Raw genomic sequence first — 25,338 nt, forward strand, 5'->3', positions numbered from 1 at the left:
AAACAAATCAGGTATCTGTGGCTATTACAAGGCTGTAAAAAATCATTTGGTTTGAATAAAATGATCTACCTACCTGCGCGCTCTCTTCCTGTGCACTCACTGCGCATGACTATCCGTTTTAGTGGAGTGGGTTTGGAGGGAGAAATAATTGGAGGGAGTTTAGTGGTTGGATACTTTAAAAATGTTGCTAGTTTCTCCAAGTTGCCTGGCATAGCTTTAATGGAACTTTTCTAAACACTTGAGTTTCTCAGTCATTATTAGTCTAGTTTGAATGAATTCGTAGGAACCTTTCTAAATATCAACAAAGCTTGTTAAGCCTTTCAACTCTACTGTCTGTAAAAATGCAGCCTACTTGTCCAATAGTAAACAAGAACATACATACTGTACATACATGTAAATGATTTCAATAAACCCAAGTGCAGCTGAGCACCAAGCACAGAATTTTGACAACCTTCATGTCTAATTTGTTAATAGTTTTTGGCCTTTGCATCCCAACCCCCTTCATTTTTCTGACAAATAAAATCTGTCTGGAGCTGCGACTTTGTAATTAGATGATGTTGGCTGAGGCTGCTTTCAGAAGGTTCTCGACACTGCATCCTTGTTATCATGTGGACTTGCTTCGATTTCTCATTAGCAACAGTTTTCTTTTGACCTACTGTTGTTATTGAACATCCTTTTAATCACACACGCTTGACTCCACCAGGTTAGCACCAGCAAATCCTGACAGTGAACACATAACTCTACACTTGTATTTATTGATTGAATCAGTATTTGTACCCCTTACAAAGACATCGTCAAATTGCTTTTAGACAAAGGCTCGGGCGGTTGAACTAAGCTAGGCTGCTTCAGATGTCAGCGTTAAATGGTTAAACTAATTTGAAACCTTGTGAACCTTCTGAAAATAAAGACGTGAAATGTTTAAAATGTTAAATTACACTTACCTCTACGTTCTGCATTCAATATTGTGGTTGCACAAATGCCAGAGGCTTTTGAGAAAAAGGTTACTTTTTGTAGATACTAAGCAATTCAGGTTTGAAAATGTGATACAATATGAAATCTGTCTTTGTCTTCTTACAAAGCAGGACAGCTGTAGTGAAATTGTTTGTGTGCCTGAAGACTGTGTTTTCTATTTTAGCATTCAAATGGGCTTTTAACAAAGAAATAATTGTTTCTCTCATACAATTGATTTTTCACATGATGCAAGTCTTACTGAAAACATGCATGCTGTGTAAAACAACAATATAGTACAGAGCACAAGGATCAATAACAAAAATGTTCTTCAGTGTTTGAAAAACAGTTTTACTACTACTGCTGCTTGAGTGTTCAAAATACAATGACCCGACATTGACACTTTAAATGTTTTCTTTACATATAACGTATCAAACAATCATTATTTAAAAGCATTCTCCATGGAAATGTGTTCACCTGTAACACAACATATGAGTAACACAAGGACATAACATACAGTCAGGTGACTGGACTCAAATACTGTCTATTAGTACATGGACACATAGCATTGACAAAGCAAAATAAACAAAGCAATGAATTTTAAACTAGTGTGTTATTAAAAAGATAACAGTATCAAAAGTAACAAAAGTTTAAAGTCAGTTCTCAGCCTACATATTTGTGAACAAGAGCTGTGCTTAAAGCAAATGTTGCTCAGTGTGAATGTATATACACTGCATTGCAATCCAGTAAAGCAATAATTCTACAAAAAACAATATAACACTGTTCAATTACCACAAATCCGATTTATGCAGGATTTTGTATCTGACATGTAGATTGGCTTTAAAAAAAACAAATCTCAATAGCCAAATTAAAAAGGTACAAAAATAGAAAATGAATAACTGCCACAGTTACTGGTGGCTCAATGTACACTGAGTAACCACTAAACTTCATTTCGGTGGCAGACGTGTCCGTGTCAACTGAAACGGCCATTTCCCATCACAGAAAAACATGATTTAAAATCTACACATGGACACTATAGCCAGACACTGGCTGTTTACATGTGAGTGCCTCCATGACGCCTGTATGGCCACAGCTTTAAGAAAGTCCTTAGTGATTCCATAATTTAATTACAGAGTTTCACACATAGTCCTTGGTGTAGACAGGCACAGAGGGGAAAAACTCAAAAACCCACATGACCTTTAGCAGAGGATTATTTCAGAGACGTTTACCCTCTCTGAGGGATGAATGCTTCCTTGGTGTCAGCTCATTTTAGATCCATGTTCAGTTCATACATCAGTACCCAGATCCCTCAAGTGAGATTCTTGGGGCTTGTTAATGAAAAGGAAACGACAATGACATTTCACAATTCAAATTGTTACCTTTCTGATATATAAATGCAGAGACACCATACCTGAATTTCAGCTGTCTGTGAAAACAACAGCCCCTCTTTCCCAATTGCAGAGCACATTGCAGAACTGTTGCAGCAATACCACTTTTTCTTTTTTGGTGGTTGTTTCAAGCCTTATCAGATTGGCTCAACGTTGCTACAGAGAGCATTACCCTTCAACAAAAAACTCACTTGTTTGTAAATGAAATACTAAGTGTTGTTTGAAGTTTTCTCTGTTCTCATCTGTCATTGCACAATACTCTTTTTCAATTCTTCCTGTAGCATACAGAACAAAACCATAATGTAAAGGATTCCCTTCATCAAAACACATTTCATAACAACATTTCTGCAATCAGAATTTCACAGATTGGCTTTTTTCTTTCTAAATCTCCTGCCACTCTCCTTAAAAATCAGATTCTATGAAAAACTATTATTTTGAAACTGTTGCAAACACCAAATTAAAAATTCTAAATTGCTACCGTGTAGTAAAAGTGTCTAGCACAGTGCACTGCGTGGCAATAAATACAGAATATAAATACTTTACATGTACCTGAGCTCAGACTCGTAGCACCATTCAGAGACAGAGCACCAAAGGGACACGGCAGATCTCCTGATTAAAAACTCACAGAAGCCACCATCTTTTTAAGGTTTTCAGAGTTTTCATAGTGCAAATTCTTTAGTGTCTTATCACAACAATGTCCCTTCTGGCCAAAGTCTCAGCTGCTGTATTTGACGTTGGCAATTATGCAAGGCTTTGGTAGTGTTGGGGGTTGCTTGGGACTGGGTCTAGAGGAGGGAGAAAGGTGATACAAATAATATGTCTGTGAGCGATACAAGCTTAAGTGTTGTTTTGAAATAAATTTAGTGAAAGTTGGAACTTACCTGTTGGGACGTGGGATAGGGCGCATTGGTCTGGTTACACCAGGTACTGGTGCAGGGCTACAAACAGCAGAGGGCCCTTGGACTACATTGTGGCCCTGCACTTCAGATGGACTTCGAACCAGACGAGAGCTCCTTGGATCAGCAGGAAGGGGTTTCTGAGGAGGACTGGGCTTCTCGAACTCCTGACAAAGAACAGACATGTCAACATAATAACTGAGAATCTCCACCAGGTGGCACTCACAGGCAGGCAATTACGTGTCCTCCTCTTCCAGGCATCACAGCAGCCCTGCAAACGCGACTTGTGATGAGGAATTGTCATGTGGTTTTAATCTTCTCTAGAAGACTGAGATCATGATAAAGACCTGTTACCTAGTCCCCATCTGGTCTCCATTCACTTCTTCACCTCTTCTCCTTGTTTGGAGAGAAGCCTCCTCAAACATCACAGAGAGGAAGGAGCCAGAAAAACTGAACCTCAGACCTCACTCACTCATGGATTTGTGTCTGCTGATTCAAAACATCATTCCTTTGTCAGAGTTAAATTTGACCTAATTGAAGGAGCCTCTGAACTGAATCTCAGTGACAACTGCATGCTGTCAGTGAAGTCTCTAATGCAGGATATTTCCTCTGTTTGCATCCATAAGCTCAAGTATCATGACAATCTGAACTATTGAAGTACTGTTACTAATTCATCACATTGACAGCCAATACTGTCATGCAATGGGGCCAACTTGAGTTCCATCCAAAAATATCAGAACAATATCAAATGGTAGTGAAGCAGAATGCAGGCAAATGAAAAGAGCATGTCTGATAAGGTGATTTATAGGCACAGAATATTACTGCAGCTTCACCTTGGAATAACCAAACCCAAGTCTGTCTAAAAACCTCCCAGCTACATCAGGTGAAGGTCTCCCATTAGACTATGCTGCCATGCCTCCAGCAGAGAGCTGGGGAGAAAAAAGAGCTTTGTCAACGTCTTGGAGCTGCCAAACAGCTGCTAAAGATGTCGGTGATGTCCGCTGCCAACATGCATCACTTTCAGTTTTACACACTGACATTTAATAGAAACAGCTGAGAGGGAAAATCTACTTCCTGAAGTGGAAACACTGCCAAGAGCTGCTGCACTTCACCTGTTGTACAGGTGTATGATAACCAAGAACCTCTGTAAAACTGAATGGAGTTCTTTCTGTAAATGGCTCTGAAAACTATAGTGTACGGTTGAAGAAAAATGACTCCAATTAGCTTTTGGTGATGACACCTGCCTCCACATGTCCAAGGGAGTTACATTGTTAAAAAAGATATATTTAATAGCGCATACTGTCCCTGAATAAATAGTGTAAAAAATAAGTAAGTATAGTAATAGGACATTGTGAAAAGACATCTATCAGTGTAAATGGAGTAATTGTAATTGAGTAATGTAATGCTCTTTGTGGAATAATGATATATTCCATTGCACACAGTCATAACATTTATTAGCTCCAGAACAGTATTGTGTTTTAAAGCCAGACCTCCTCTGTGACCCCTCCATTAATCTTAACAAGATTAGAATGTCATTTTGTGTTTAACACACCTCTAAATAGCTGGATCCAGGTGGTGTGGCATCGCTTTCACCTCATCTCCCCTTTGGCATTATGTGTCCTTATAAAGGCTGGACTATGATCCCTCACATAAATTGCAATCAAGTCAGGACTAGGTTCAGGCTGGAACTCATTGCTGATTTTTTATCCGCATATCCTTTCCTCTTTTTTTCCAAATAATTTGTCTATTTGCAGTGCAAGGGCTGCAACTAATGATTATTTTCAATAGCCGTCCCTCTCTCACTTTTTTTCTTGATTAATTCAGAGGCCAAGGTGACCGCTTCAGATTTCTTGTTTTGTCCAACCAACGATCTAAAACCAAAAGGTATTCACTTTACACTTATATAAAACAGAAAAAAGGGAACAAATCGACACGTTTCATAGGCTGGAACCAGCAAATACTTGCAGTTTCTTCCTAAACAAATGACTTGAAAATGTATTGATTATCTTTGATTAATCAACTCCTTCCCTCATTAGCTAAAGCCTCCCTCTGTCTCTTTATCCCTTTGTCTTTCCATCTGTTTGATCCTCTCTCACTTTGGGTCCTTCTGTCTCACTTGCCCACAGGGTACAAGTCAAACTGGATTAAAGGCAAATAAGAGTCTTTGAGAATCACTGAGTGAGAGGGATTTAACACCAGGAACCTCTGGCTTTCTCTTCCCCTCAGCTCCGACAGTCTGCAATGCTATAACTAAACTCCATGGAATACTAGTGCCAGCAAATTTACCACCCTGTGATATTTGGACATACTTGCTCACTCCAGTTGCTGTTTCATCTTTTCTGGCTCCATTTCCATTATTTATGTGGTGGTTTGTATTGTAGAACTGAAGTCTTGCTTGGATGACACTAGCTCCCAGATTAACCTCATTATTTTATGAGACTGTGCATAACTGTCAACATGCATATACTATATTGGACACAAAAGAACCATGAAAACGTTTGACATCACAACACCCGTCTGAAGGTGCAGTGAACAACATCATTTCCCTGGTTAGGTATAATTGGTTGTATTAGTAAGTAAAGGTTCCCCAGACCTAGGGGACAAATTACAGTGGGTAAGATCATCAAATAAAATTTTTACAACTGAGGGAACAGGGAACTCACGCACCATGACCATCCTGCAGGAGTTATGGCGTGACACACTGCGAAATGACGCGCCCCTCTGTGCCACATGAATGTGAGGTGGAGGCAACGGGGGTCTTGGCTGCCCAGGGCCAGGGGAGAGAGACAGGGTCAGAGTCAGAGGGACAGGATGGCTGAGGTGAACTGGAGGGCACTGGGGCAGTCTGCGCAGGCTGTGGGAGGGGTAGGGGGCCGGTGGGAGCACCGCCTCTGGGCCCCGGTGAGGAGGCTGCAGAAAGATGAAAGAGAACCAGAAGAGTCAGTCAATCTGCTTCATATCAGAAACAGTCATGTTAACCTCCTCCTCTCCCTCCGCCGTTCTTCCTGACGATATCAAAGATGTATAAATCAAACGCTCCCATTTGCCTGCTCGCTATTCCCCAACTCCTCTTCAGGTAACCTATCCAAGGGAAAGACCAAGACTGTGCCGAAAGCACTCACTTGGTCTCATTCAAAGGTGGACACAGCTGAAGAGCCCACACACACTCCCACTGAGACAGCTCAGACACAGAAAAGAGCCAAAATATGAGTATGCCTAGTATGTAGACCTGGCCAGGTCTGCACACCTCACAAACACACAATGTAACACATACAAAGGCATGCACACATGCGCTCATGTGGCTCTTGACAACTGGAAAATGACCTCACCTGCACTGTGCCTACATCAAACAGCCTCACATGCTTTCTCTTCTTACCATTGACCCCAAATGAAAACCACATGCTACTAACTAAAAACACCAATGTCATGGTAATTCACTACAGCTTGCCTCACTCGAGAGCCACCATGCAGCGCAAATGTCAATTCTGACACAGCTCCTCTTATTTCAGCATCCCTAACTCAATCGATCACAAGTCTCTTTCCATTACAAAGCATGTCAGGGCATTAATGGAGTAGTTAAGGCATACAGTGATGTAGGCACACAAGTCATTACAGCAAAATCCCTGCTCTGTCTTGCAATTATCAGTGACAGGATGACTTTACATCTCAAGTAAGCTACCGCCTCAACATTCTTCATGTGGGATACTCACAGCTAAATCAATTTCTCTCTTAATAATAAACTTTATTTGTAGAGCACTTTTCAAAAACAAAGTGCTTCAACAAGTGCAAAGACAACAATACCCAGAAAACAACAATACAAGCAAGAAAACATTGACCAAAAATAGACCAAAATACACGTTTAAGATAAATATAAAATAAGTAAAATAGAATAAAATAAAAGGGATAAGTCAAAAGGTCTCTTAACAGGCAGCTGTTAATGACAAGAACTGTATTCAAGTGTTGCTAACACAATGCTCACCACAGACTCCATTATCAATACCTCCTCCACATGTCTACATAGAGAGGGATAATTAAATTGGATTTGAACGAGCTGCTATTTGGGTGAAAACAACACCACAATCCTGCATGGATCATCTGCTGGTAAGCATTTGTTTGAGTCAGATATTGAACCAAAATCTTGTCCTATGAGCCAAATATGATCTGTATGTTTGTAGTGGGCCTGTCAAGCAAAGATGTGTGCTCTGGTGACCTTGAAGATTGTAGAGCTGTGTGGCAGAGGTGGTGCTGGTCGAGATGGAGACATGGTGCTCACTGATGGAGGCTGGGTAGAAGCGGATGGTCCGCTGATTGCAGCGTTTACTGATCTGGAATTTAAAGAAGGAAATTATATATCTTCTATAATATTTACAAATTATTTAATTATCATGTTCTGAAAAAGCACCTGAGCTTCTCAATTGGGTTCTTTTTACTGGTGAAGAGCAGGCCCAGTAGAGTTTTTCTCTTGATGCAGATGATTAGACCAGCTCCCAGGGTAGTGAGGAGAGCCACCAGGATGCCCACTGTTAGATTCCCGCTGTCTGCTCAGAAATAAATACGGAAGTCAGACTTTTATCTGTAAACATTTCCGCAGACTTGTCTTTCAAGTTTTAATGTTTGCAGTCTGAAACTCTTCACGGTTTTCTGCAGAGATAAACACAGTTTTGTAGAAAAAACCAAACTTTTAGGATTCACTTTGCTCCTGAGAATTGAGCCATTGATACATTACATTATAAAGTACTTTAAATGCTCGTACATGTCCAAGACCTATAACATAACATGATTCAAGCTACAATAAATCAACCATTTGATGTACTTGAGTTGCAACTGTTTATTTACCGGCTAATCTGATGGGGCCACTGTCCGCACTTCCTCCAAAACCTGCCTTGTCACAGAATGGAGGCGCCCAGTGAGCCTCACAGTGACAGTTTTTGTTGTTGTTGCACACCTGCAGTATATTTAAAAAGGACAATTAACTGTTAGATGAGCCCAAAATGCATCATCATTATGCAGCTTCTGCACCCATCGGGCTACAGTGCATACGCTTAAGACAAATGAGTTATGTTCATAAACTTGGATTCAAACTTGAGTGACAACACTACGGCTGCAAATAATGGTTATTTTCATTATGGATTAATCTACAGATTGTTTGTCAATAAATCCAATAATTCATCTACAACCAGGACCCCAGGGTGACCACTTTGAAATGCACGTTTTCTCTAACCAACTGTCAACCCCTCTCCAAAATCTGTTAACATTTATATAAATAAGAGAAAAGAAGCAATTCCTCACTTTGACACTCTGGAATCATTGAACATTTGGGATTTTTGCTTGAGAATTGACTTTGAACGATTCATTGTTTATTTAAATTATTCCTAATTAATTTTCTGTCTGCGATGTTTCAACCCTAGACATCACAGTCAACAAATACTCATGATGCAGTTGCTCTATTTGCCAGCCAGCACTGTTAGGCTCCACATCATGAAGACGTCTGGTATACAACCCAGCGACTTTTTGCCTCATACCACATTTTTATCTCGGTCTCTCTTGTCTTTCTGCCCTGCAGAGTAGAGGAATGGTAATGTCTAAGAGGATTCCCCAGCAGGGTAATATGAAGCAGGTGAGGGCCTCTTTCCAAGGCAACATCTTGATCTAATCTGTGCATGCAGGGGTGCCCTGTCTCCTTGTGTAAAACAGTCCTTAGAGCTTTATAGATATGTCTTAATTGGAAATAGACAAACAAATATGACGTTTAATCACTGGAGACATTTCATTTTAAGAGATAGTAAAAACAGTTTCATCTGTAGCTTTGATGAAGGAGCAACTTTACCAGTCACAGTCTGGACCTACCAGTGAATTTAAGGGTAATACCACAAAGCCACATATTTCATCTCAGACAGGACCACCCATAGACGTTTGATGGGTGGCATGTAAGAAAAATCCAATATACATGCTCCCCAGCTCAAAGTCAAACTGTGTGTCACTGCTCCTAGTGTTTGGCCTAATAAAGCCTGGCCTTCAGATGTCAACACAGTTTTGGGACAAGGACGAATGCCTACGAGTATGATGACCAGCACTTAAAGCTGAGCATAGATGAAGCCATTATATGTAATTCATTGAAACTTTCAGCAACCAGAATGATTGATAGCAAGGCATTGTAATGGCTCCCTACCCACCATATACTGGGCATTTTGAAAATTTTACACCCAAAATGAGCTTCTGTGTGAGGTAGGAATGGGATAGTAAAGTAAACAACCAATTTGGGTGGGGCTGGTTTGACAGCTATCACATCATGTCTTCACAACACTGAAATGGGATGAAAGGTCCTGTACTCACCCCTCGACCGCTGCACTTGGCTGAGCACTCATACACTCCAAAAACACTGACGTTCTGGCACTGACGATTCAGACACATCTGAATCAGACAAAGACATTAAAAATTGACAATGTGAGCTCTAAGAGCATTTCAGTAATATTCTAAACCCTTTAATCTTTTAAGGGAAAAGACTAACAGATCCAGCTTTCTATTTTTTTTTAAAAATTTGCCACTAACAAACCAATTCAGTTATAAAACAGCATAGAAACAGAATGAAATATAATTATGTTAACACTGGGATTTTCCAAAAAAACGAATTAAAGCTGCCTTTTAAAAGTTGGGTGATGTGGACTGTGGGCTCCTTAAAGGCACCACACCCACATACATTGAGGCTGAATTTGAAGATGAACTTGGCAGCACTGGGCACAAAGCGTAATGCCAGAACCCTTGACAAATGAGGGCTGAAGCTAGATCCTCCTTAAGGGTGGAGGCTCAAATTAGACTAAATGGAGAAACTGTATCATTGAAGTGACCAATGGCTGAATTGATGACCACTGGAAGATGCCAAACAGACTGAATAATGGTAAGTCAATTAAGTGTCTGAGTCTGTGCAAGTCTGAAATGACAAGAGGACACACCCTGAAGAACTTCTTACAAGGTCTTAGTCATGGCCTGTCACTCCACCTCCACTCTTATTTCCCAGCATTTGGGAAATACATTTTGTGTGTTTTTGCAGTCTTACAGATAGCTAGGGTGTCTTAAAACAATACTCACATACCCATATGTACACACTGAGACAATGGGTGAACGGTGACAAAATCTGCAGTCCTTAATCTGTACAAAAATGCATTCTAAAGTTCAGCCAAGTCAAATCAAGTGGGTCTCTTAGTTTTAAAAAATCCCTCTTTGTGGTACTAACCCACCACTGAAGCTCGATAAGGAATCAATGTCCAGGGAAACACAGAGAATTTTGTACTAAAAAAACAGTAACTTTTTAAGGGAATATTTTATTATCACCACTAAGTCTCACAATGAGTCTATGGGCAGGTGAGAATTTTAAGATAGATTTTAAGATTAAAAAAAAGTAGAAGTAGAAGAACTTTGTAACAGAGGTTTTGAAAAGTGCTTTTACTTACTTTAATAGGGCTGTATTATTTAATAGAGTGAATCATACAGCATTATGGTAATTAACTTTTATTACTTTATATACTGTTTGGTAGTTTAGAATAACTAACAACTTATCACATTTTACAAACTGATCATTTGTAAAATCTTAATTTGCAAAGCAACCAAATCCAGCAGTGAGATAAATGAAAATGAAAATGTAATGTACCATAATAGTGTACTTAGGCACAGTACTGTCCACCACTGCTGATGAGTCAGTTGCATGCTGGATCGATTAGTGTGTTGAATGTGTATCTATACTGGCTGTTTTTGACTGTCCCAGGCCTTAGCTCTCACCATTCCATCTCCACACTTGGTCCCCGTCAGGACCAGGCCAGGGTCGGGCATGTCATCACCCAAGTAGACATGTGTACCTCTGCACAGTATCCTTCCCCCTTCCTGCATGGGGATGTTTGTTTCTATGGAAACAGCGTTGGTACCAATTACTGGGCGGTTAGCCCCTCCTTGACACTGGATTTTGCCACATTTAGCATCTCTGTAAACAGAACGAACAACAGGGAGTATAACAATGTGATAATTAAATAACATGTCACTGTTTTTCCATATGTGTATATATACACACAATTATTTTTTCTCTCACTCTTGCAGTCCAATTAGGGAAACTGCAGACCAAGCTATTTGTTTATGCTTTTTTCAGACCACAATCTGAAAGATTTTGTAACTTGAACTCGATTTCACCAAATTACGCCATAACCTTCAGTTAGAGCACAGCTAATAATTATTTCCATTGTTTAATTTTACATTTTGATTGATAGTTAAGTCTATAAAATGTCAGAAAAGTATGAAGAAAGCTCATCAAGTTGCCAGAGCTAATGTGAGGTCTTTAAATTACTTGTTTTATTTGAACTGTCAAAAATACAACGATATACAATTTCATAAAACAGCTGATATTCAGTAGGAGGCTGGAATCAATTTGGCATTTACGCTTTTAGTTACTTAAGAAACTGATTGCTACAGCCCTAGTGAATCACAAGCTTTCCAGTCTCCACCCTAGCAAAAGTCCAGTCACATAAGCATGTTTAGTTATGCTCATACCAAGGACAATTTATTTTACACAAAGCAAGTACAGTATATGTTCTTCACTGCATTCCACAACTGACATATAATTAAATGCATTCACTGGTTTCTATGGGAACGTCAGGTCTTACTGTGCATCACATTTGGCAAAGGAGCCTTTGGAGTCTTTGCCACAGTTGCCATAGGGGTCTCCTGCTGAGTTGACCCTTTCAAAGCAGATGCCTGGAGCTGGCTTTGCTCCTACAAAATCCAATGAAATATATTAAAAAGCTAGCAGACATTGTTGAGCCATTCACAGGCATTGCAAGGGGGCCCTCCACATACCTTGGCCCCACAATGTGATGCACTGCTGCTCGTGAGTCTGACAGATGCCGTTATAACAGTAGCCGTCCTTGTTGTGGCAGGCGTGGCCGTCATGCAGGTAGACGTTGGCGGGGCAGTGAGGGCTGCTACCGGTGCAGAACTCAGGCAGATCACAAGAGTTACTGGATTCACGGCAGGGAGTGCCTGCTGGCTTCAGCTACACAAATGTTGACAGCAAGCAAGTGACATTAAGACAAAGACGCATGGTGATTCTCAGAAAAATATGTGGTAAACTCTGGAGAAATATCTACCAAATTTTGTTAATGGTGCTGAATTACGATTTAAGTTATTCAGAGAATACATCTTTATGTCAAGATGCCTTAAGTCAAGTCTGGCTTATCAGTATACATCCTACCTGACAGTCCTGGCAGCACTGTCCGTGTGCACAAACAGCATCCCCCTTCAGGGTGCAGGTAGTAGCATTGCAGCAGGGATTCATACATTCCTTCAGATGGTAAAGAAAGAAAGAAGAAGGCAAGCAGAGAAATGGAATGTTAGTGAGGTGGAACAAAAGTAAAGAAGAATTATCTCAGCACAAAGGGATCATATTTCACCTCAGAGCAAATGCTCAGACTTTGTTATCAGAGGGGATCCAGCCCTAGCAGGACTGTGTTTTGTAAGAACTAAAAAACCTGGAAGAGTAAAGGAAACAGCAGTTTCTAGTTCTTTAAAAACAATGTTTCTATCTGACGGGACTTACAGACATGAGCTGGATGGTGAAGGAAAAAAAGGACATATTGCAAAAAAATCCCTTGTACAAGCAATTTTGTGCAACTGGCTAGTATCAACTGGGGTAAGAAAAAGATCTGGTAAGACTGAACTTGTCTTTTATTTCATATTCCAAAACAGGAATATAAAGACCTATCTGGAAAGAAGACCCAAATTTGTCTGCTTCTTTACATAAGGGGTTTCACCAGCAGGTTTTAACGCACACAGATATTTACACTACACTGCCCAAATAATCGCACCACCTCTGTTCAGGTAGTGACTACAGCAGTCAGGGATGAAACCCATACCGATGACATATTTTACTAAGAAAAATCAAGACCAGTTACCTTGAAACAAGTTTAAAGAGTAACTTAACACTCCCTGAAATTCTTGTCTTTGGTGACCTCCAGTGGTTTAACATCTCTCCTTACTGCAGTGATGTACAGGAGCACCCCAAGACCTGGTGACATCACTGTTGGGTGTGGTTATGGATGAAACACAGCAAACTTCTGACCCCACCGATCAGTGACATGCTGGCTGGTTGAAGGTGACTTGAAATGTTTCACTTCCCTCTCTGATTGAAAACTGTTTTTCAGCCTGGTGTTAAGTTACTCTTTAATAATCAAATGTGAAAGGTGGTTGATAGGATTATTTATTTTGGATAATGTAAAATAAAATATTAAGGCATTTTTGAATTGCCCTTTTCGCAGTGCAGAGAGTAACACAGTATTTGTACTGTACCATTTCCCATCTCACCATAGAGGCCCATCTGCTTCATTTAAGGCTTTATCATGAACAATGCCCCACACTTATCAGCGGCTCTCTGCCTTCTGATACAGATGGAAGCTAGCATTCAATCAAGGCTCAGCTTAGAAGATGTGTATGTGCTTGTGCATGTATGATCTCACACATGGGCAGGTTCACTGGACCCCTGAGGGTCAGTTCTCTCCCTCTTGCCATTAAGCCACGGTCTGAACATACTGTACAGCTGAGTGCAGTAAGAGTTGAAAAGGATGTAGATAGATGGAGCTGGCAGGGGACACTGCTGACATGATAGGCCTTCCAGAACTTCTTTCAGCCTGAAAACCATTAAGGGCCTTTCCCATGGTCCCCGGGGCCAAAGGAGGCGGAGGAGTCCCTCTGAAAAGAAGTAGCCTGTGATTGTAAGGAATAGGAGCAAGGCTTTTTAATGAGGCTTTTTAATGGTGGAGAGAGGTGCTGTGTGACCACTCTGATCTGGCCTGGGTTGGCATGCTCAACTCTGTGACAAGCTTTATTTTCACTGCTGGCTCAGGCCTGCTGGGCTTATGTCAGTTCTTTGTTTTGAGGGACAAGGCCACTTTCAGCCTGACCCTGGCTGAAACCTGCACAGCTCACGAATCACAAATCACGAAAGACAACAAGGCATTCTCTCACATAGGCTATTATATAATTCAAAATATCCTTCCAAATCATAATAGATGTCTACCTCATATTTCATAATTCTGTTTACTGTCAGCCTGTCTCTGCTGATTGTCAGTTGCATGATGAGAAACTGTTTTATCATCCTACAGTTACCAACGTGTGCCACCATTATGTATGTGCATGACAATGCTGATTCTTTTAAATAATTCACTAGTTGACAGGGTGAAGCTGTCTGCGATGGTTCCTCCAGTGAACTGTAGCACGATCAGACAACCTTCCTCCCACCTCTTCAGCGCACAGAAGGAATAAATTCACACTTATATCTCTAAGCTCATTTTCTAAAGCCTGTGTTTGCATTAGGAGAGCTATGTGCCATTAGCTTTTAAACCAAGGTAAACTATGTGTATTTACTTTGGTAAATGTTGGGTTTGTGCCATGCTCCGGTAAGGAAAGGTACAGAAACCCCCACTAGCGCTTCTCCTAATACCATTTCTCAAATGTGGGAAACATAATTAACAATGATTTATGGGTAGCAGTTTAGAGAGAGATTTAAATTTTAGCTGAAGGGGCATTAAATAAAAATGCTACAGAATTGTATGAGGTCTGGATTTAAAAACACTTTGTTTAACATGACTTTTAGCACTCTCACCTCAAGTTCTCCGCAGTCACACTCCTCTCCCTCTTCTACGTAGCCGTTGCCACATTTCTGCCCACCATAGAGGACCTTGACCTCAGGCATGTTGAATAGACACATTCCGACGCCTTTTTCAAAACTGGCTGTAAGGTCCTTCTTGCTGCAGCTGCTGAACACTGTGGGGAACGGATACCTGGGGGTGAAAGACATATTTTGTGAGTGACAAACAGAGAGAGGGAGGAGGAAGACGAATGAGATCCCCCACAAGGGTCCTCTTCAGTCTGACATAATCAGCGCTAATTGCTGCTAATCACAAAATCAATTAACCACTAGAGTTCAGCAACCTCTCCAAAGCTCCATCAGCATGCAAACAGCACGGGGCCCCAGTGACTTCTCCCTCCACAGAGAGAAGGAGATCTGATAAGACATATTTTATGAGACAAGAAATCATAAAAAACTCAAACCAAAAAGTGCTTCCTTTGCAAGACTTGCAACACCCATAAATTTGGGAGAAATGGGGGATGGTGTGTTTTTAATATTGTTTTTGGAGCGGACAGAGAGGGTGGTCTGCTCCGTGGGGAAAGCACACAGCCCAGAGCTCTGTCTGCCAAAAGCTTTGTTACAGACCTCATGTGGCTTTACTGAGCTTTTCTGTGATAACATAGTGCTTTAGATGACAGTGTGTGTGTGAAGTGTGCATGAATATGTGCAGATTGTATCTTGTTCTCTATGTGGCTCTTGATAAAATCCACCATATGAGGTTTTTAGTACCTCCCACAGCATAAATTTCAGCCTAACAAGGCCAAAATAGGTGAATCCGTTCATAGCATTTACACATATATATGTTCTGATCTTGTGCACACAAATGGGCACATGTATGAGACAATATGTAGGCGATTCAGGTCAACTTAGATGCCCAAATGTTTCTTTTAACAGGTTTGCAACATACTCAACAGCTGGACACCAGAAGCTGACGCAGTTGAAGCACAAGCCCAGTTTGCTCATAAACTTTTGTAGGTATTCATTTTAATGTTTTTTTTAAAATATACAATGTGTCCATCTCACAGTCATTTACAATTCAGAGCAGCAAAGAATGTCCAGATAAGCAAATATCCCCCAGAGTAAATCAAACATATTCCATGGGCAAGGGAAATCGGCTAGTTAGCTTGTGAAGTGTTTGTGGTCTAGAAAATGACAGTGTTGAAAGGATAGTAAACATGTCATGGTTCAATTGATACAAGGCCTTAGGTGCTATGGATCACAGAGTAACAAAGTCATATAATATTCTTAGGCAGTGCGATAAATGCAGCTCATTGATGTATTTATATAAGTGACTCATGAGTTCAGTGTGGTGGAGTTGTCAATTCATTTTCAACTATAAAGCTGAGCCTTGAACTGTTTTGACATAGAAATTAAAAAGCCCCAATAGAAATTGGTTAGTTTGTATCTAGAGTTTTTCATTTCATGGAACAAATGTTTTGACATTACCTCATTCCAGGCTTGCCTCTGATTTCTGTCATGTGTGGAGGCAGCTTACATCAGCTCCTGCTGTTGACCACCCCAAAACCCCAACACAGACCTCTAACATCAATACTATCCAGAGGTTGTGTTAGGTGAAAGTGTGGCCACTCGAAGCAAATCTCTATACACACTGGATTAAAGCTAAAGATCACAGTAGATTTGTAATGAAATTAAATGGCAAAAGGAAAGAGCTATAAGGAAAGACCGCCCTCCACCCCCTTTATCTGAGCACCTCAGGGGATCTTACTATGATGAACAGCTGTCAAGGCTGCTGTTCAACAGGCAGGCGACTTCCTTAGCAACTGCTGTTGTTGATTTCCTCTTTGCCCCCAAAGCTCAAGCCAAAATTGCTTGCTCAGTATACACCCCCTCTTTTGCTGCGTTTATTTAATTTCCATGAACTCAGTCCTTCTCTTCAGTTACCAGCCCATACAATCCATGACAAACACTCACATCCCTGTTTTTTTTGTAACTCTGAGCAGCTCAGGATCCAGCTGTTCTTTATGAGAGGCAATACAGAAATAATTGGTCTACCCTGCAATGGTCCGGGGGTGGGAGGAGGGATAATGACTGTGAAAAGGCAGAGGCACCGATGAATTACAGTGGATGGCATTTAGCAGCTGCAATCCCCAGGGCTAGTAAAGCAGTGCCAGGGCACATCTGGGGCTCATAGTGAACTAAAGACACTCTAGACAACCACTCATCCCATGGGATCCTATGGGAGTCTAGGCCACCACCTCAAAAGAAAAGACCCAGTATGACTCTGTGACCTTCGGGCTTGTTCTCATCCTGTTCTGGCTTTCCAAAGGATGAGCAGTGTTCACCTTTGCCTGGTTTCGAAGACTGCTCTTTTTTCTTATACTGCTGCATTGTTTTCCACCTGGTCATGCTCCAGTTCCATTATGGGATCAATTCTTCTCTTTTGTGTGTTCCTTTGTTCATCTCTAAGCTACAGTCAGTGTTTGACAGTTGCTCCTAAGCTTCAGAGGTACTTCAGTTGATGGTTGATAGAGTGTACAAAGCATGCACTGTGACTAAGCTGCTGCAATGGCCAAACAGAACTTTAATGGCTCTGTGGGAGGTCTGGTGATAAGGAATCATTCCCAGATCTATCACAGGCATCTATTATCTGCCCCACACTGTGATCATATCACAGATCTGAAGGCTTCCAAACGGGGTGGATGAACTGTAACAGGTAACCCACATTTTTGTGGAGAGTTAGAGAAAAAGTAATCAGAAAAGACATTAACTATTATATGGTATGTCTGACAACTCAAAACCAAAGCTGCATACATTTCTATTGGCTCCGTTTCTTTTGTTCTGTCTCTACTTTCCATTGACCTTCTTTGAGAGATTTAAGATATCTGTCAATCCAATTGTAAGACACCAGTTTTATAAAAACCAAAAAAAACACATTCAAGACAGAAATCCTAGTAGCAGCAAAATGATTTTATCTCAACAAATTTGTGTTGTTTTATACTATCTGCATTACATGATGACAACAATGTACAATTATGTGGTTTGAGCATATCCATAAAAAAACTTCACAGGTAAAAACAAATACAACCGAAAGCTGAAATGAAGCAGAAGATCTCTGTGAAATCAAAAGGTTGCTCTACTAAACTCAATGTATTAGGAACAGTATAGTCAGTACAGTCTGCTTTCAGCAATGAAACAAATGACACATTTCTGGTGAAAATGTTGCCTGACAAACACATGAAGGTCATGTTTATATATGATTTTGCTGTAGACTATGAACAAAACTTTTTTCACAAACCATTAGAATGCTCTTAAGGCAAAGTATCACATTAAAATAGACAGAGCCCTTTAGCCCAAATTTAGCTGGGCAGGGCTCTCTTCTCCTAGCCTGTCTGTCCTCGTGATTCAGATCACAGAGAATGCAGGGAAACACATCCAGCACATTCTGCACAGCCAGTTTATGTCACATCTTTTCAGCCATAAAACACTGATCAGGCTATGAATCAGATCTGCAGGCCTTTCCAATGACACATCTGCAAATACATTTTCTATGATCCCTGAGAACATTTTTAGAGAAAATTCTAAATTTGAAAACACTGATTGTGACCCTATCTTCATTCTGTTATTGCAGTTTTATTACATTTTGAAAGACCTCGATCTTCTGGCACAAATGTGAATGAAAGCTCATTCAAACGTGACTGTGACATCTGTAACTATGACAAATATTCCATACTTGCGTAAGTAATTCAAAACCACAGTTGTTTCACTACACATTTAATATTAATATTATGGCTTTCTTTGTGCATGTACAGCCTGAGTGCTGGGCGATGACATTAGGTGATATGATCTGTTGTGGCCTTTGGTGCCTGGCAGTCTGGCCTACATTGTAGATACTGAAGAGCATTTTCACATTGATTTCCCTATGGACCCAATTAAACAAGACATACTAGAGAGTTCCTGTTCTTCAGAGGGGCACGGGTCATATTTCCATGGCATGCCTTGGACTCTGACACACTTTCTGTGATTATTTTATGACTAGATAAATGTATCATATATGATTTTACTTATGGCACAGCCCATGAGTGAATTAACCCTATCTTAATGCATCCTGTTGATAGACAGTCCATCAACAGGATGCAGCTTGTATGACTGAAAATGATGGCAAGTGACTTTATTAATTAAAATTTATTTTCATAGGAACATATATACTGTATATAATACACATATCATATACAAAATATTTTAATAAAAATACCAAGTCAAAAACTCTGTCAGTTGCATCGTGTTTCTACTTTGCATAACTTATGAGACCCAATCACAGAGCCAAACGTGAGCGTCTGCGTAATCATTTCTAAAGTCCTCCGTTTTTGTACATCCGCACTAAAATGCCCTCTGGAGTTTTGAAACGAAAAACAGGGTCGGCAGCGTTTTCAAACTTCTCCGTTTTAGTCTGGACGGGAGGTGCAAATGTAGCAAAAGGTCTCTGTTTTAAAATGAAGTCAGTAGTGTGGATGGGGCCATAGTTGTTGATGAAATAACTAAGCAAGTACACTGGGTGTCAGAACAATAGCAAATGTTTCTTAAAGCAGACCATTAAATCTTGAGAAGCAGCACTATAGAACTGAATGGTAAATGGACTGTATTTAAATGGCTCTTTTCTATCTGAACAGACAAAGCGCTTTACAATTTTATCTTTCATTCACTAATTCACACAGATTGCAGCAAAGCTGCTATGCAAAGCACCCATTGGAAGCAACTCGAAGGTCTATGTATTGCTCAAGACAATTGGACAGGAGGAGCCGGTGATCGAACTGCCAACCTTGGGGTTAAGGACCCAGTCTACCTCTGGAGCCACAGCTGAGGAGAAGTGGACCAAGCACAGTACCCTGTGGAGTTCTTGTTTTGGTCTCTGAGAGAAATGGCTCTTGCATGTTTGTTCACATATGTAAGGGGGCAAAGCGTTTGCTGTCAGGGCCCCGAGGCTCTGGAACAGCCTGCCTGAGGAAATCAGGTCAGCTGAGTCAGTGAACTCTTTTAAGTCCCTTCTTAAAACATACTTTTATAGGAGTGCCTTTCCCGATTTAATTTGACTTTTTTTTTTAATTCTATTTTACCTATTTTATATTTATCTTAAACGTGTATTTTAGTCTTTTCAATGTTTTCTTGCTTTTATCATGTATTGTTTTTGTATTATTGTCTTTACACTTGTTAAAGCACTTTGTAACTTGTTTTTGAAAAGTGCTCTACAAATAAATTATTTTGTATGTTCCTCTGTCAGTGGAGTAGCCAGCAGCACCTACATTGTTATGTGTGTGTGTGTGTGTGTGTGTGTGTGTGTGTGTGTGTGTGTGTGTGTTTGTGTGTTTTAAGGAGCTATAATCTCCAAGGATGAGAGACACCAGCCTGTTCTCATTTAAAGCTAATGGGGGGATAGAGAGATGGATGGAGAGGGGGATGCGACAATTGGCCATGACCAATGTGAGCAGGAAACAAGCAGTGCTCTGTGCAGATGTGCAACTGGCACTGGGACAGCTTTTAGTTTTACTGCCCCCACCACCTACCCATAACCCCCTCCCCACCGCCCCAGTGTAATAATGATAAACTGGATCTCATCATCTCCCCTGCTCAATTCTTGGAACAACAGCAAGGCCAGGGGAGCTTGATGGGTATCAGGGATCAGTGACAAAGACATTTTGCACTATATTTGATCAAAATGAAAGATCAATCAAACCAACAAAAACAAAACACAAGGTACTCCTCACTGGCGGAGTGTATGCGAGATTTGCAAGTACTTTCAAATATTGAATGCAGGGGCTGGTAATCAGTGGGGCTTTTGTTACAAGTCATCCAAGTCCTGGCCTTGTGAAGAGGCATTCTGCATAATCGCATTGTGCTTTGAAAAGAGCTGGTCGCCTGCCTAGAAAAACATGGCAGTCAATTCTATAAACAAATAACTGTAGCTGCCGGGTGATGAACAACATTCAGGTGTTTACAGCAGAGCCCATGTGTGTGGGCACATGGCATTTTAAAGCATGGAACTGCGACAGGCTTGAGCTGGACCCATGGGAGATGTAGTACTGCCTCAGGCAGAGGATATAGTGCTGACCAGGAATTACCTGAGGAAGTAAAACGAGGGAATAGAGTTCCTAGACATCCTTATTTAAATGTATTGCTTCCTGAATCCTGGATTAAATAGCAGAGCAGTAATATGGAGCAATAAGGAGGTGTAGAGGGGATTATTTTTGAAACCAAGGACTAGATCATTTCTTTCTTTTGTCAGCTGGAATGAAAAAAACAGTCTCTGTGGAAAAAAGAAAAAAACTAAATATTCATGTCTTATTTTTTTTCTCACTAGTCTATGTTTGGTACAAACTACTTTTTTTTTACTAGTTTTGTCACTGCTACATATGACTTCAGATTCAGATATTTTAAGGAAGAGGTGGTTTTCCATATATAAAAACTGTATAATAGACAGTTTTCAAAGGTATTTAACTATTTATTCGAAGCGCAGGAAAGAGATTTTCCAACATTAAAGTTGCATGTGTGTCAAAGAATAGAATCCATCTGACTGGCTGTGAATAAGGAAGAAAATGAGACAGCAAGGGAGGGACAGAGTAGAGAAAGACGAAATCAAGCATTTCTTGCTCTTTTTTATGTGTTTATCTTGTTGCCAATTTGAGGACAAAGTCCTTGACCAGGGATACCCTCAATCAGAGTTAAATATAAATCTACATCTCGCTGCTTTGCTGTTTTATGAGGCTATAATCAAGAATACCGTTACCCTGTTTTTCATGGGTATGGTCCAAACCAAATAAAAAGACTTGCTTCCAGTATAAACACCAATCTGAAGCTCCCACAGACCACTAGACCTTGGGATGGAACTGATGGAACCCAGTGTTTCCACTCAGAACATCCCTGTCCCTCTGGTCTACTACAAGATGTAGAAACAATCACACCTCTGTACTGGTATATTGTTAGATGCAACTAGACTTAATTTCTGTTTACACAATACTTTAAGTGCAATATCTCACTCACACACTCTGGCTACAGAAGCATAGTATGTGTTCTACATGTGCAACAGACACTTTATGCACAGTTTTCTTTAGTCTAATGGAGATCAGCTACATTGTGTCAGGATAAGTAAAACTGTTTAGGCCATGCGCTGCCACTGAACCTTTGACTTTCCTTTCAGAATGAGTCATATTGCCTCAGGGCATTAACGCAGCTGTTGAATCTGCCATAAACCCATCAGCCCAACAGTTCAAGAGCATTATTTGCTTACCGCTCGACAGACAATAAATTACAAATGGAGAGCATGTGGAATAATGTTTACATAAGATCACAATCTTGCTGTATTTAATAAGTGACTAAATTAATGCAAACTTAATGATGGTTTGACATCATGATGATGCATTTCAGAAGGATTTGGAGTTAGACGTAATTTGCAAAACAGAAACAAAAGCAGCCTTACTGGATGGACTGAAGTAGTGTATGAAAGTGTATGTTCTGAGGCTAATGAAGGCCAACTACATGAAATAAAACTCCCGTAATCTTGTGTACTGCAGTAAAGAGTATAGAGTCGGCTTTCTTAAAGATCTACTGACTCTCAATTGTCAAGATAGATAGAGTGACTCACCCGGTGGAGGGAGTCATGATGCAGCCTCCACGATCCACTGTCACCCTGCACCCACACCCTCTTTCTGGCGTGTCATGGTTCATTCCAAAGTTGTGTCCGAGCTCATGGGCCAGAGTTACCGCAGCGCCCAGGGGGTTGTCCGAATGGTCCTACAAAAAAAGATCAATCATGCAGAAACTGAACTTGCCATTTCATCCAGCCAATATATTATCTAAAACCGCTTTACTTTAGGACTCTGATTTATTGGGTATATTTTTAGGCTATATATGATGCTACAAGCAACATCCCATAATAGAATGTGTTCACTTTACAAGTCTTTTGCAGTGAACAATAGCTAATTAAAACAGATGTTTTTGATTACATACTCTGAGGAAAATAACAAATAACAAAAAAAATTATGCTAGCCAAATTGTTGTTTCCCACAGGACCCACTGGAGAAACATTACTCAAAACAAGTGAGTGTAATTGCATATTGCCAACATTCAACAAACAAAGCTGCTGGATCTGTGCTTATCAGAGCGTTTCTTCTGCTCGACGTTGTGGCACTGAAGTGAGAAATGAAATAGCAGACTGCGGGCTGTCACCTTCAGCTTGCCTGGCAAACTTTTTCAGAGCCAGATATGCTGCTTCATCCACACAAATAAAGACAGAAGAGAACCTCCTCTGAACAGAACTAGCAAATAGGTTGAAAGACAGAAAAAAGATAACATAAATGAAAAACAGACTGAGTGGATGCACTGCGGAGATGAAGCTACAGTGAAAGCTGCTGTTGGCTGAGTTGTCGTGATTTCCTGCAAGGTGTGTAAAACATGAACACATGAAGAGGCTGGATAAATAATGTAGCGGCAGCAGCTATCAGCTCTTCATGGATGCAGAGCTGTGCATCAGAGCACCTTGCCTCTAGAGTATTCCACCACTGTGCATTATTCAGTAGTGCTGTGCAAGTCAAGCTCAGGCTGATGAACCGCTCTGCTGGGGGCTTTCGAAAGGAACGGTCATCAGCTGTCAGCAATTGCCGTGATCCAACTGTGAAGACTGGATTTGTGCAAAAAACCTCTGTTTCCTGGAAAATCCCAGACACCTTTACCGACTGATGAGGCTGAAGTGCTCAAGGGGACACTACATGCCACTGTCTGGGTTACGTTTCACCACTTCAATGAAATGAACAGGGCTGGTAAATGGAGATTCCAGATGGTTTGAGAATCGATGTTTAAGACTTAGTTGGCTAATGAGTTCAAGGGTACTCTGTAGATGCAGGGAGACAACGGGCTTGTGATTTTCCCAGCAGAAGAGAATAATCCTTTATTTCTGACCTGATGTATGTGTGTTTGTAGAGCTGTATCAAAATGGAAAAGTCCCTACTTTACCGTCTGGGAAGACAAGAGTTAAGAACCATCTGGGGACTAGCTATAAAACTTACCACCAGCCAGCCAGGCCACAAGACAAACAGCCACTCAGAGACATAGAGTATAAAATAATAGCAAGACTTGCACTAATACAACATGACTTGCGCACACAGTATAGGGTTGCAGTTATGTAATGGGTGATCATTTATGACATTTTTCTACGTTTTCATTCAGGCTGTGCTATGCTGTACCCTTAAATTCACTCATTGGTTGCACCTCATTACGAAGCAAAGGTTTCCACTGGTGTATTCAAAACACACTCCGATACTCTGGTACTATGCATACCCTTGGCTTTCCTGGAAAATCTTCAATGATGTGTGTGTCCTGAAGTTAATATAAGTTATTATCAACTCTAGAATCCTTAGCTCAACCCTTACACTAGAGACGCAGGGGAGAAATATGAGAGTATTATGTCAGACAGGAGGGTGATGGAGAACAAGGCAAAGAGTTGGAAGGCAGGAAGAGGAAAAGGATAAAATAAGTCTGGTCTCCTTTCTGGAAGTCAACAACATGCCAAATATTTCTTTTGTACTGTTTTGCCTTAGGGTGGATAAAAGGTATCTGAGCATGGGTATTGTAACACAGAGGATTACATACCATGACAATTCCTCCCGACTGCTCTGCTGTGCACATACTCATGATGGGTGCCATCCCAATGGTGGTGCCCTGGAAATAGACCCCACTAAAGAGGGAGAAAACCAAGGTCATCACATCATAAACATAAAGTATGTCTTTACACTTCAACTGTGAAGGTAAAGGTCCCTGGGAGAGTTTTAAGTGGCACTGTAGAGCAAAGTTTTGATGACTGCAGGACTTTCTAAAGTGGGTTGGAAACATTTCATTAGTTACTTACTAGGCCTGCATGTCAAATCACCTTATGTGTAATTAAAGAACGGATTGTGGACGATGATAGCACCATGAATTGCCTATCACTTGCAACTGCTATCTGCCCCATCTCAAGGTCCGATTCACAAAAGATATTTCGTTAATGATATTACAGCGCAAACAGGCCCAAATAAAAGTTTTGCAGCCGAGTGCAATTTGCCCTTGTTTTGCATCCATTAAATGTTTATCTGCAATTTTCAGTACCGATTTGATTGCCATTAACTGTTGTTACGTCAATTTTGTTCTCAAAAAAATGTTACAATGTACAGTTAGAGATCTGTTTTCTCTCCTCTGCGCTGGACTTTTGGAGTGTGTAACCGCCGTCTCCGCTTCTCACAGCAGTAGGTTATGTTGTTTTCCAGTTTCATTCCCTCGTGGTCTGTGCCACCTGTGTGCACATGATGAACTGTGATGCACTACTGCTTCGCCTGGCTACATCACAGTTGCCATGATCATTGGAAAGTGTGGGTGTTGTACCTGTTATAAATGCGCTTCAGTTACCACCACCTCTCCGAAGATGCTAATAATTTCACTCTAACTGCATGCGCCTACCAGC

General features: G+C 40.7%; 1 protein-coding gene across 3 annotated transcripts in view; it reads right to left on the reverse strand.

Moving 5' to 3' along the window:
- Nucleotides 1-1,278: 1,278 nt before the first annotated feature.
- Nucleotides 1,279-25,338, reverse strand: part of LOC119916298 (disintegrin and metalloproteinase domain-containing protein 12-like) — a 73,833-nt gene continuing 49,773 nt past the window's right edge. The window contains exons 10-24 of one of the 3 annotated variants that reach the window (XR_005447087.1): nucleotides 24,495-24,579; nucleotides 22,492-22,640; nucleotides 14,871-15,048; nucleotides 12,465-12,554; nucleotides 12,071-12,266; nucleotides 11,878-11,986; nucleotides 11,006-11,204; nucleotides 9,566-9,643; nucleotides 8,069-8,177; nucleotides 7,635-7,770; nucleotides 7,443-7,557; nucleotides 5,900-6,142; nucleotides 3,218-3,399; nucleotides 2,886-3,121; nucleotides 1,279-2,276 (exon numbers count right to left, since the gene is read on the reverse strand). Coding sequence is in view for 1 of the 3 variants with exons in the window: in XM_038736264.1 (XP_038592192.1) it covers nucleotides 3,052-3,121; nucleotides 3,218-3,399; nucleotides 5,900-6,142; nucleotides 7,443-7,557; nucleotides 7,635-7,770; nucleotides 8,069-8,177; nucleotides 9,566-9,643; nucleotides 11,006-11,204; nucleotides 11,878-11,986; nucleotides 12,071-12,266; nucleotides 12,465-12,554; nucleotides 14,871-15,048; nucleotides 22,492-22,640; nucleotides 24,495-24,579 (1,939 nt within the window). In the remaining 2 variants the exon portion in view is untranslated. Of the gene's footprint in view, nucleotides 3,122-3,217; nucleotides 3,400-5,899; nucleotides 6,143-7,442; nucleotides 7,558-7,634; nucleotides 7,771-8,068; nucleotides 8,178-9,565; nucleotides 9,644-11,005; nucleotides 11,205-11,877; nucleotides 11,987-12,070; nucleotides 12,267-12,464; nucleotides 12,555-14,870; nucleotides 15,049-22,491; nucleotides 22,641-24,494; nucleotides 24,580-25,338 lie in introns of all 3 variants that reach the window. The other 2 variants (XR_005447086.1, XM_038736264.1) reach the window with 2 other exon arrangements.

The sequence above is a fragment of the Micropterus salmoides genome, unplaced genomic scaffold, assembly GCF_014851395.1.
Source record: "Micropterus salmoides isolate LMB-PRFRI ecotype aquatic unplaced genomic scaffold, ASM1485139v1 Ms_hic_scaffold_21, whole genome shotgun sequence".
Classification (NCBI taxonomy): Eukaryota; Metazoa; Chordata; class Actinopteri; order Centrarchiformes; family Centrarchidae; genus Micropterus; species Micropterus salmoides.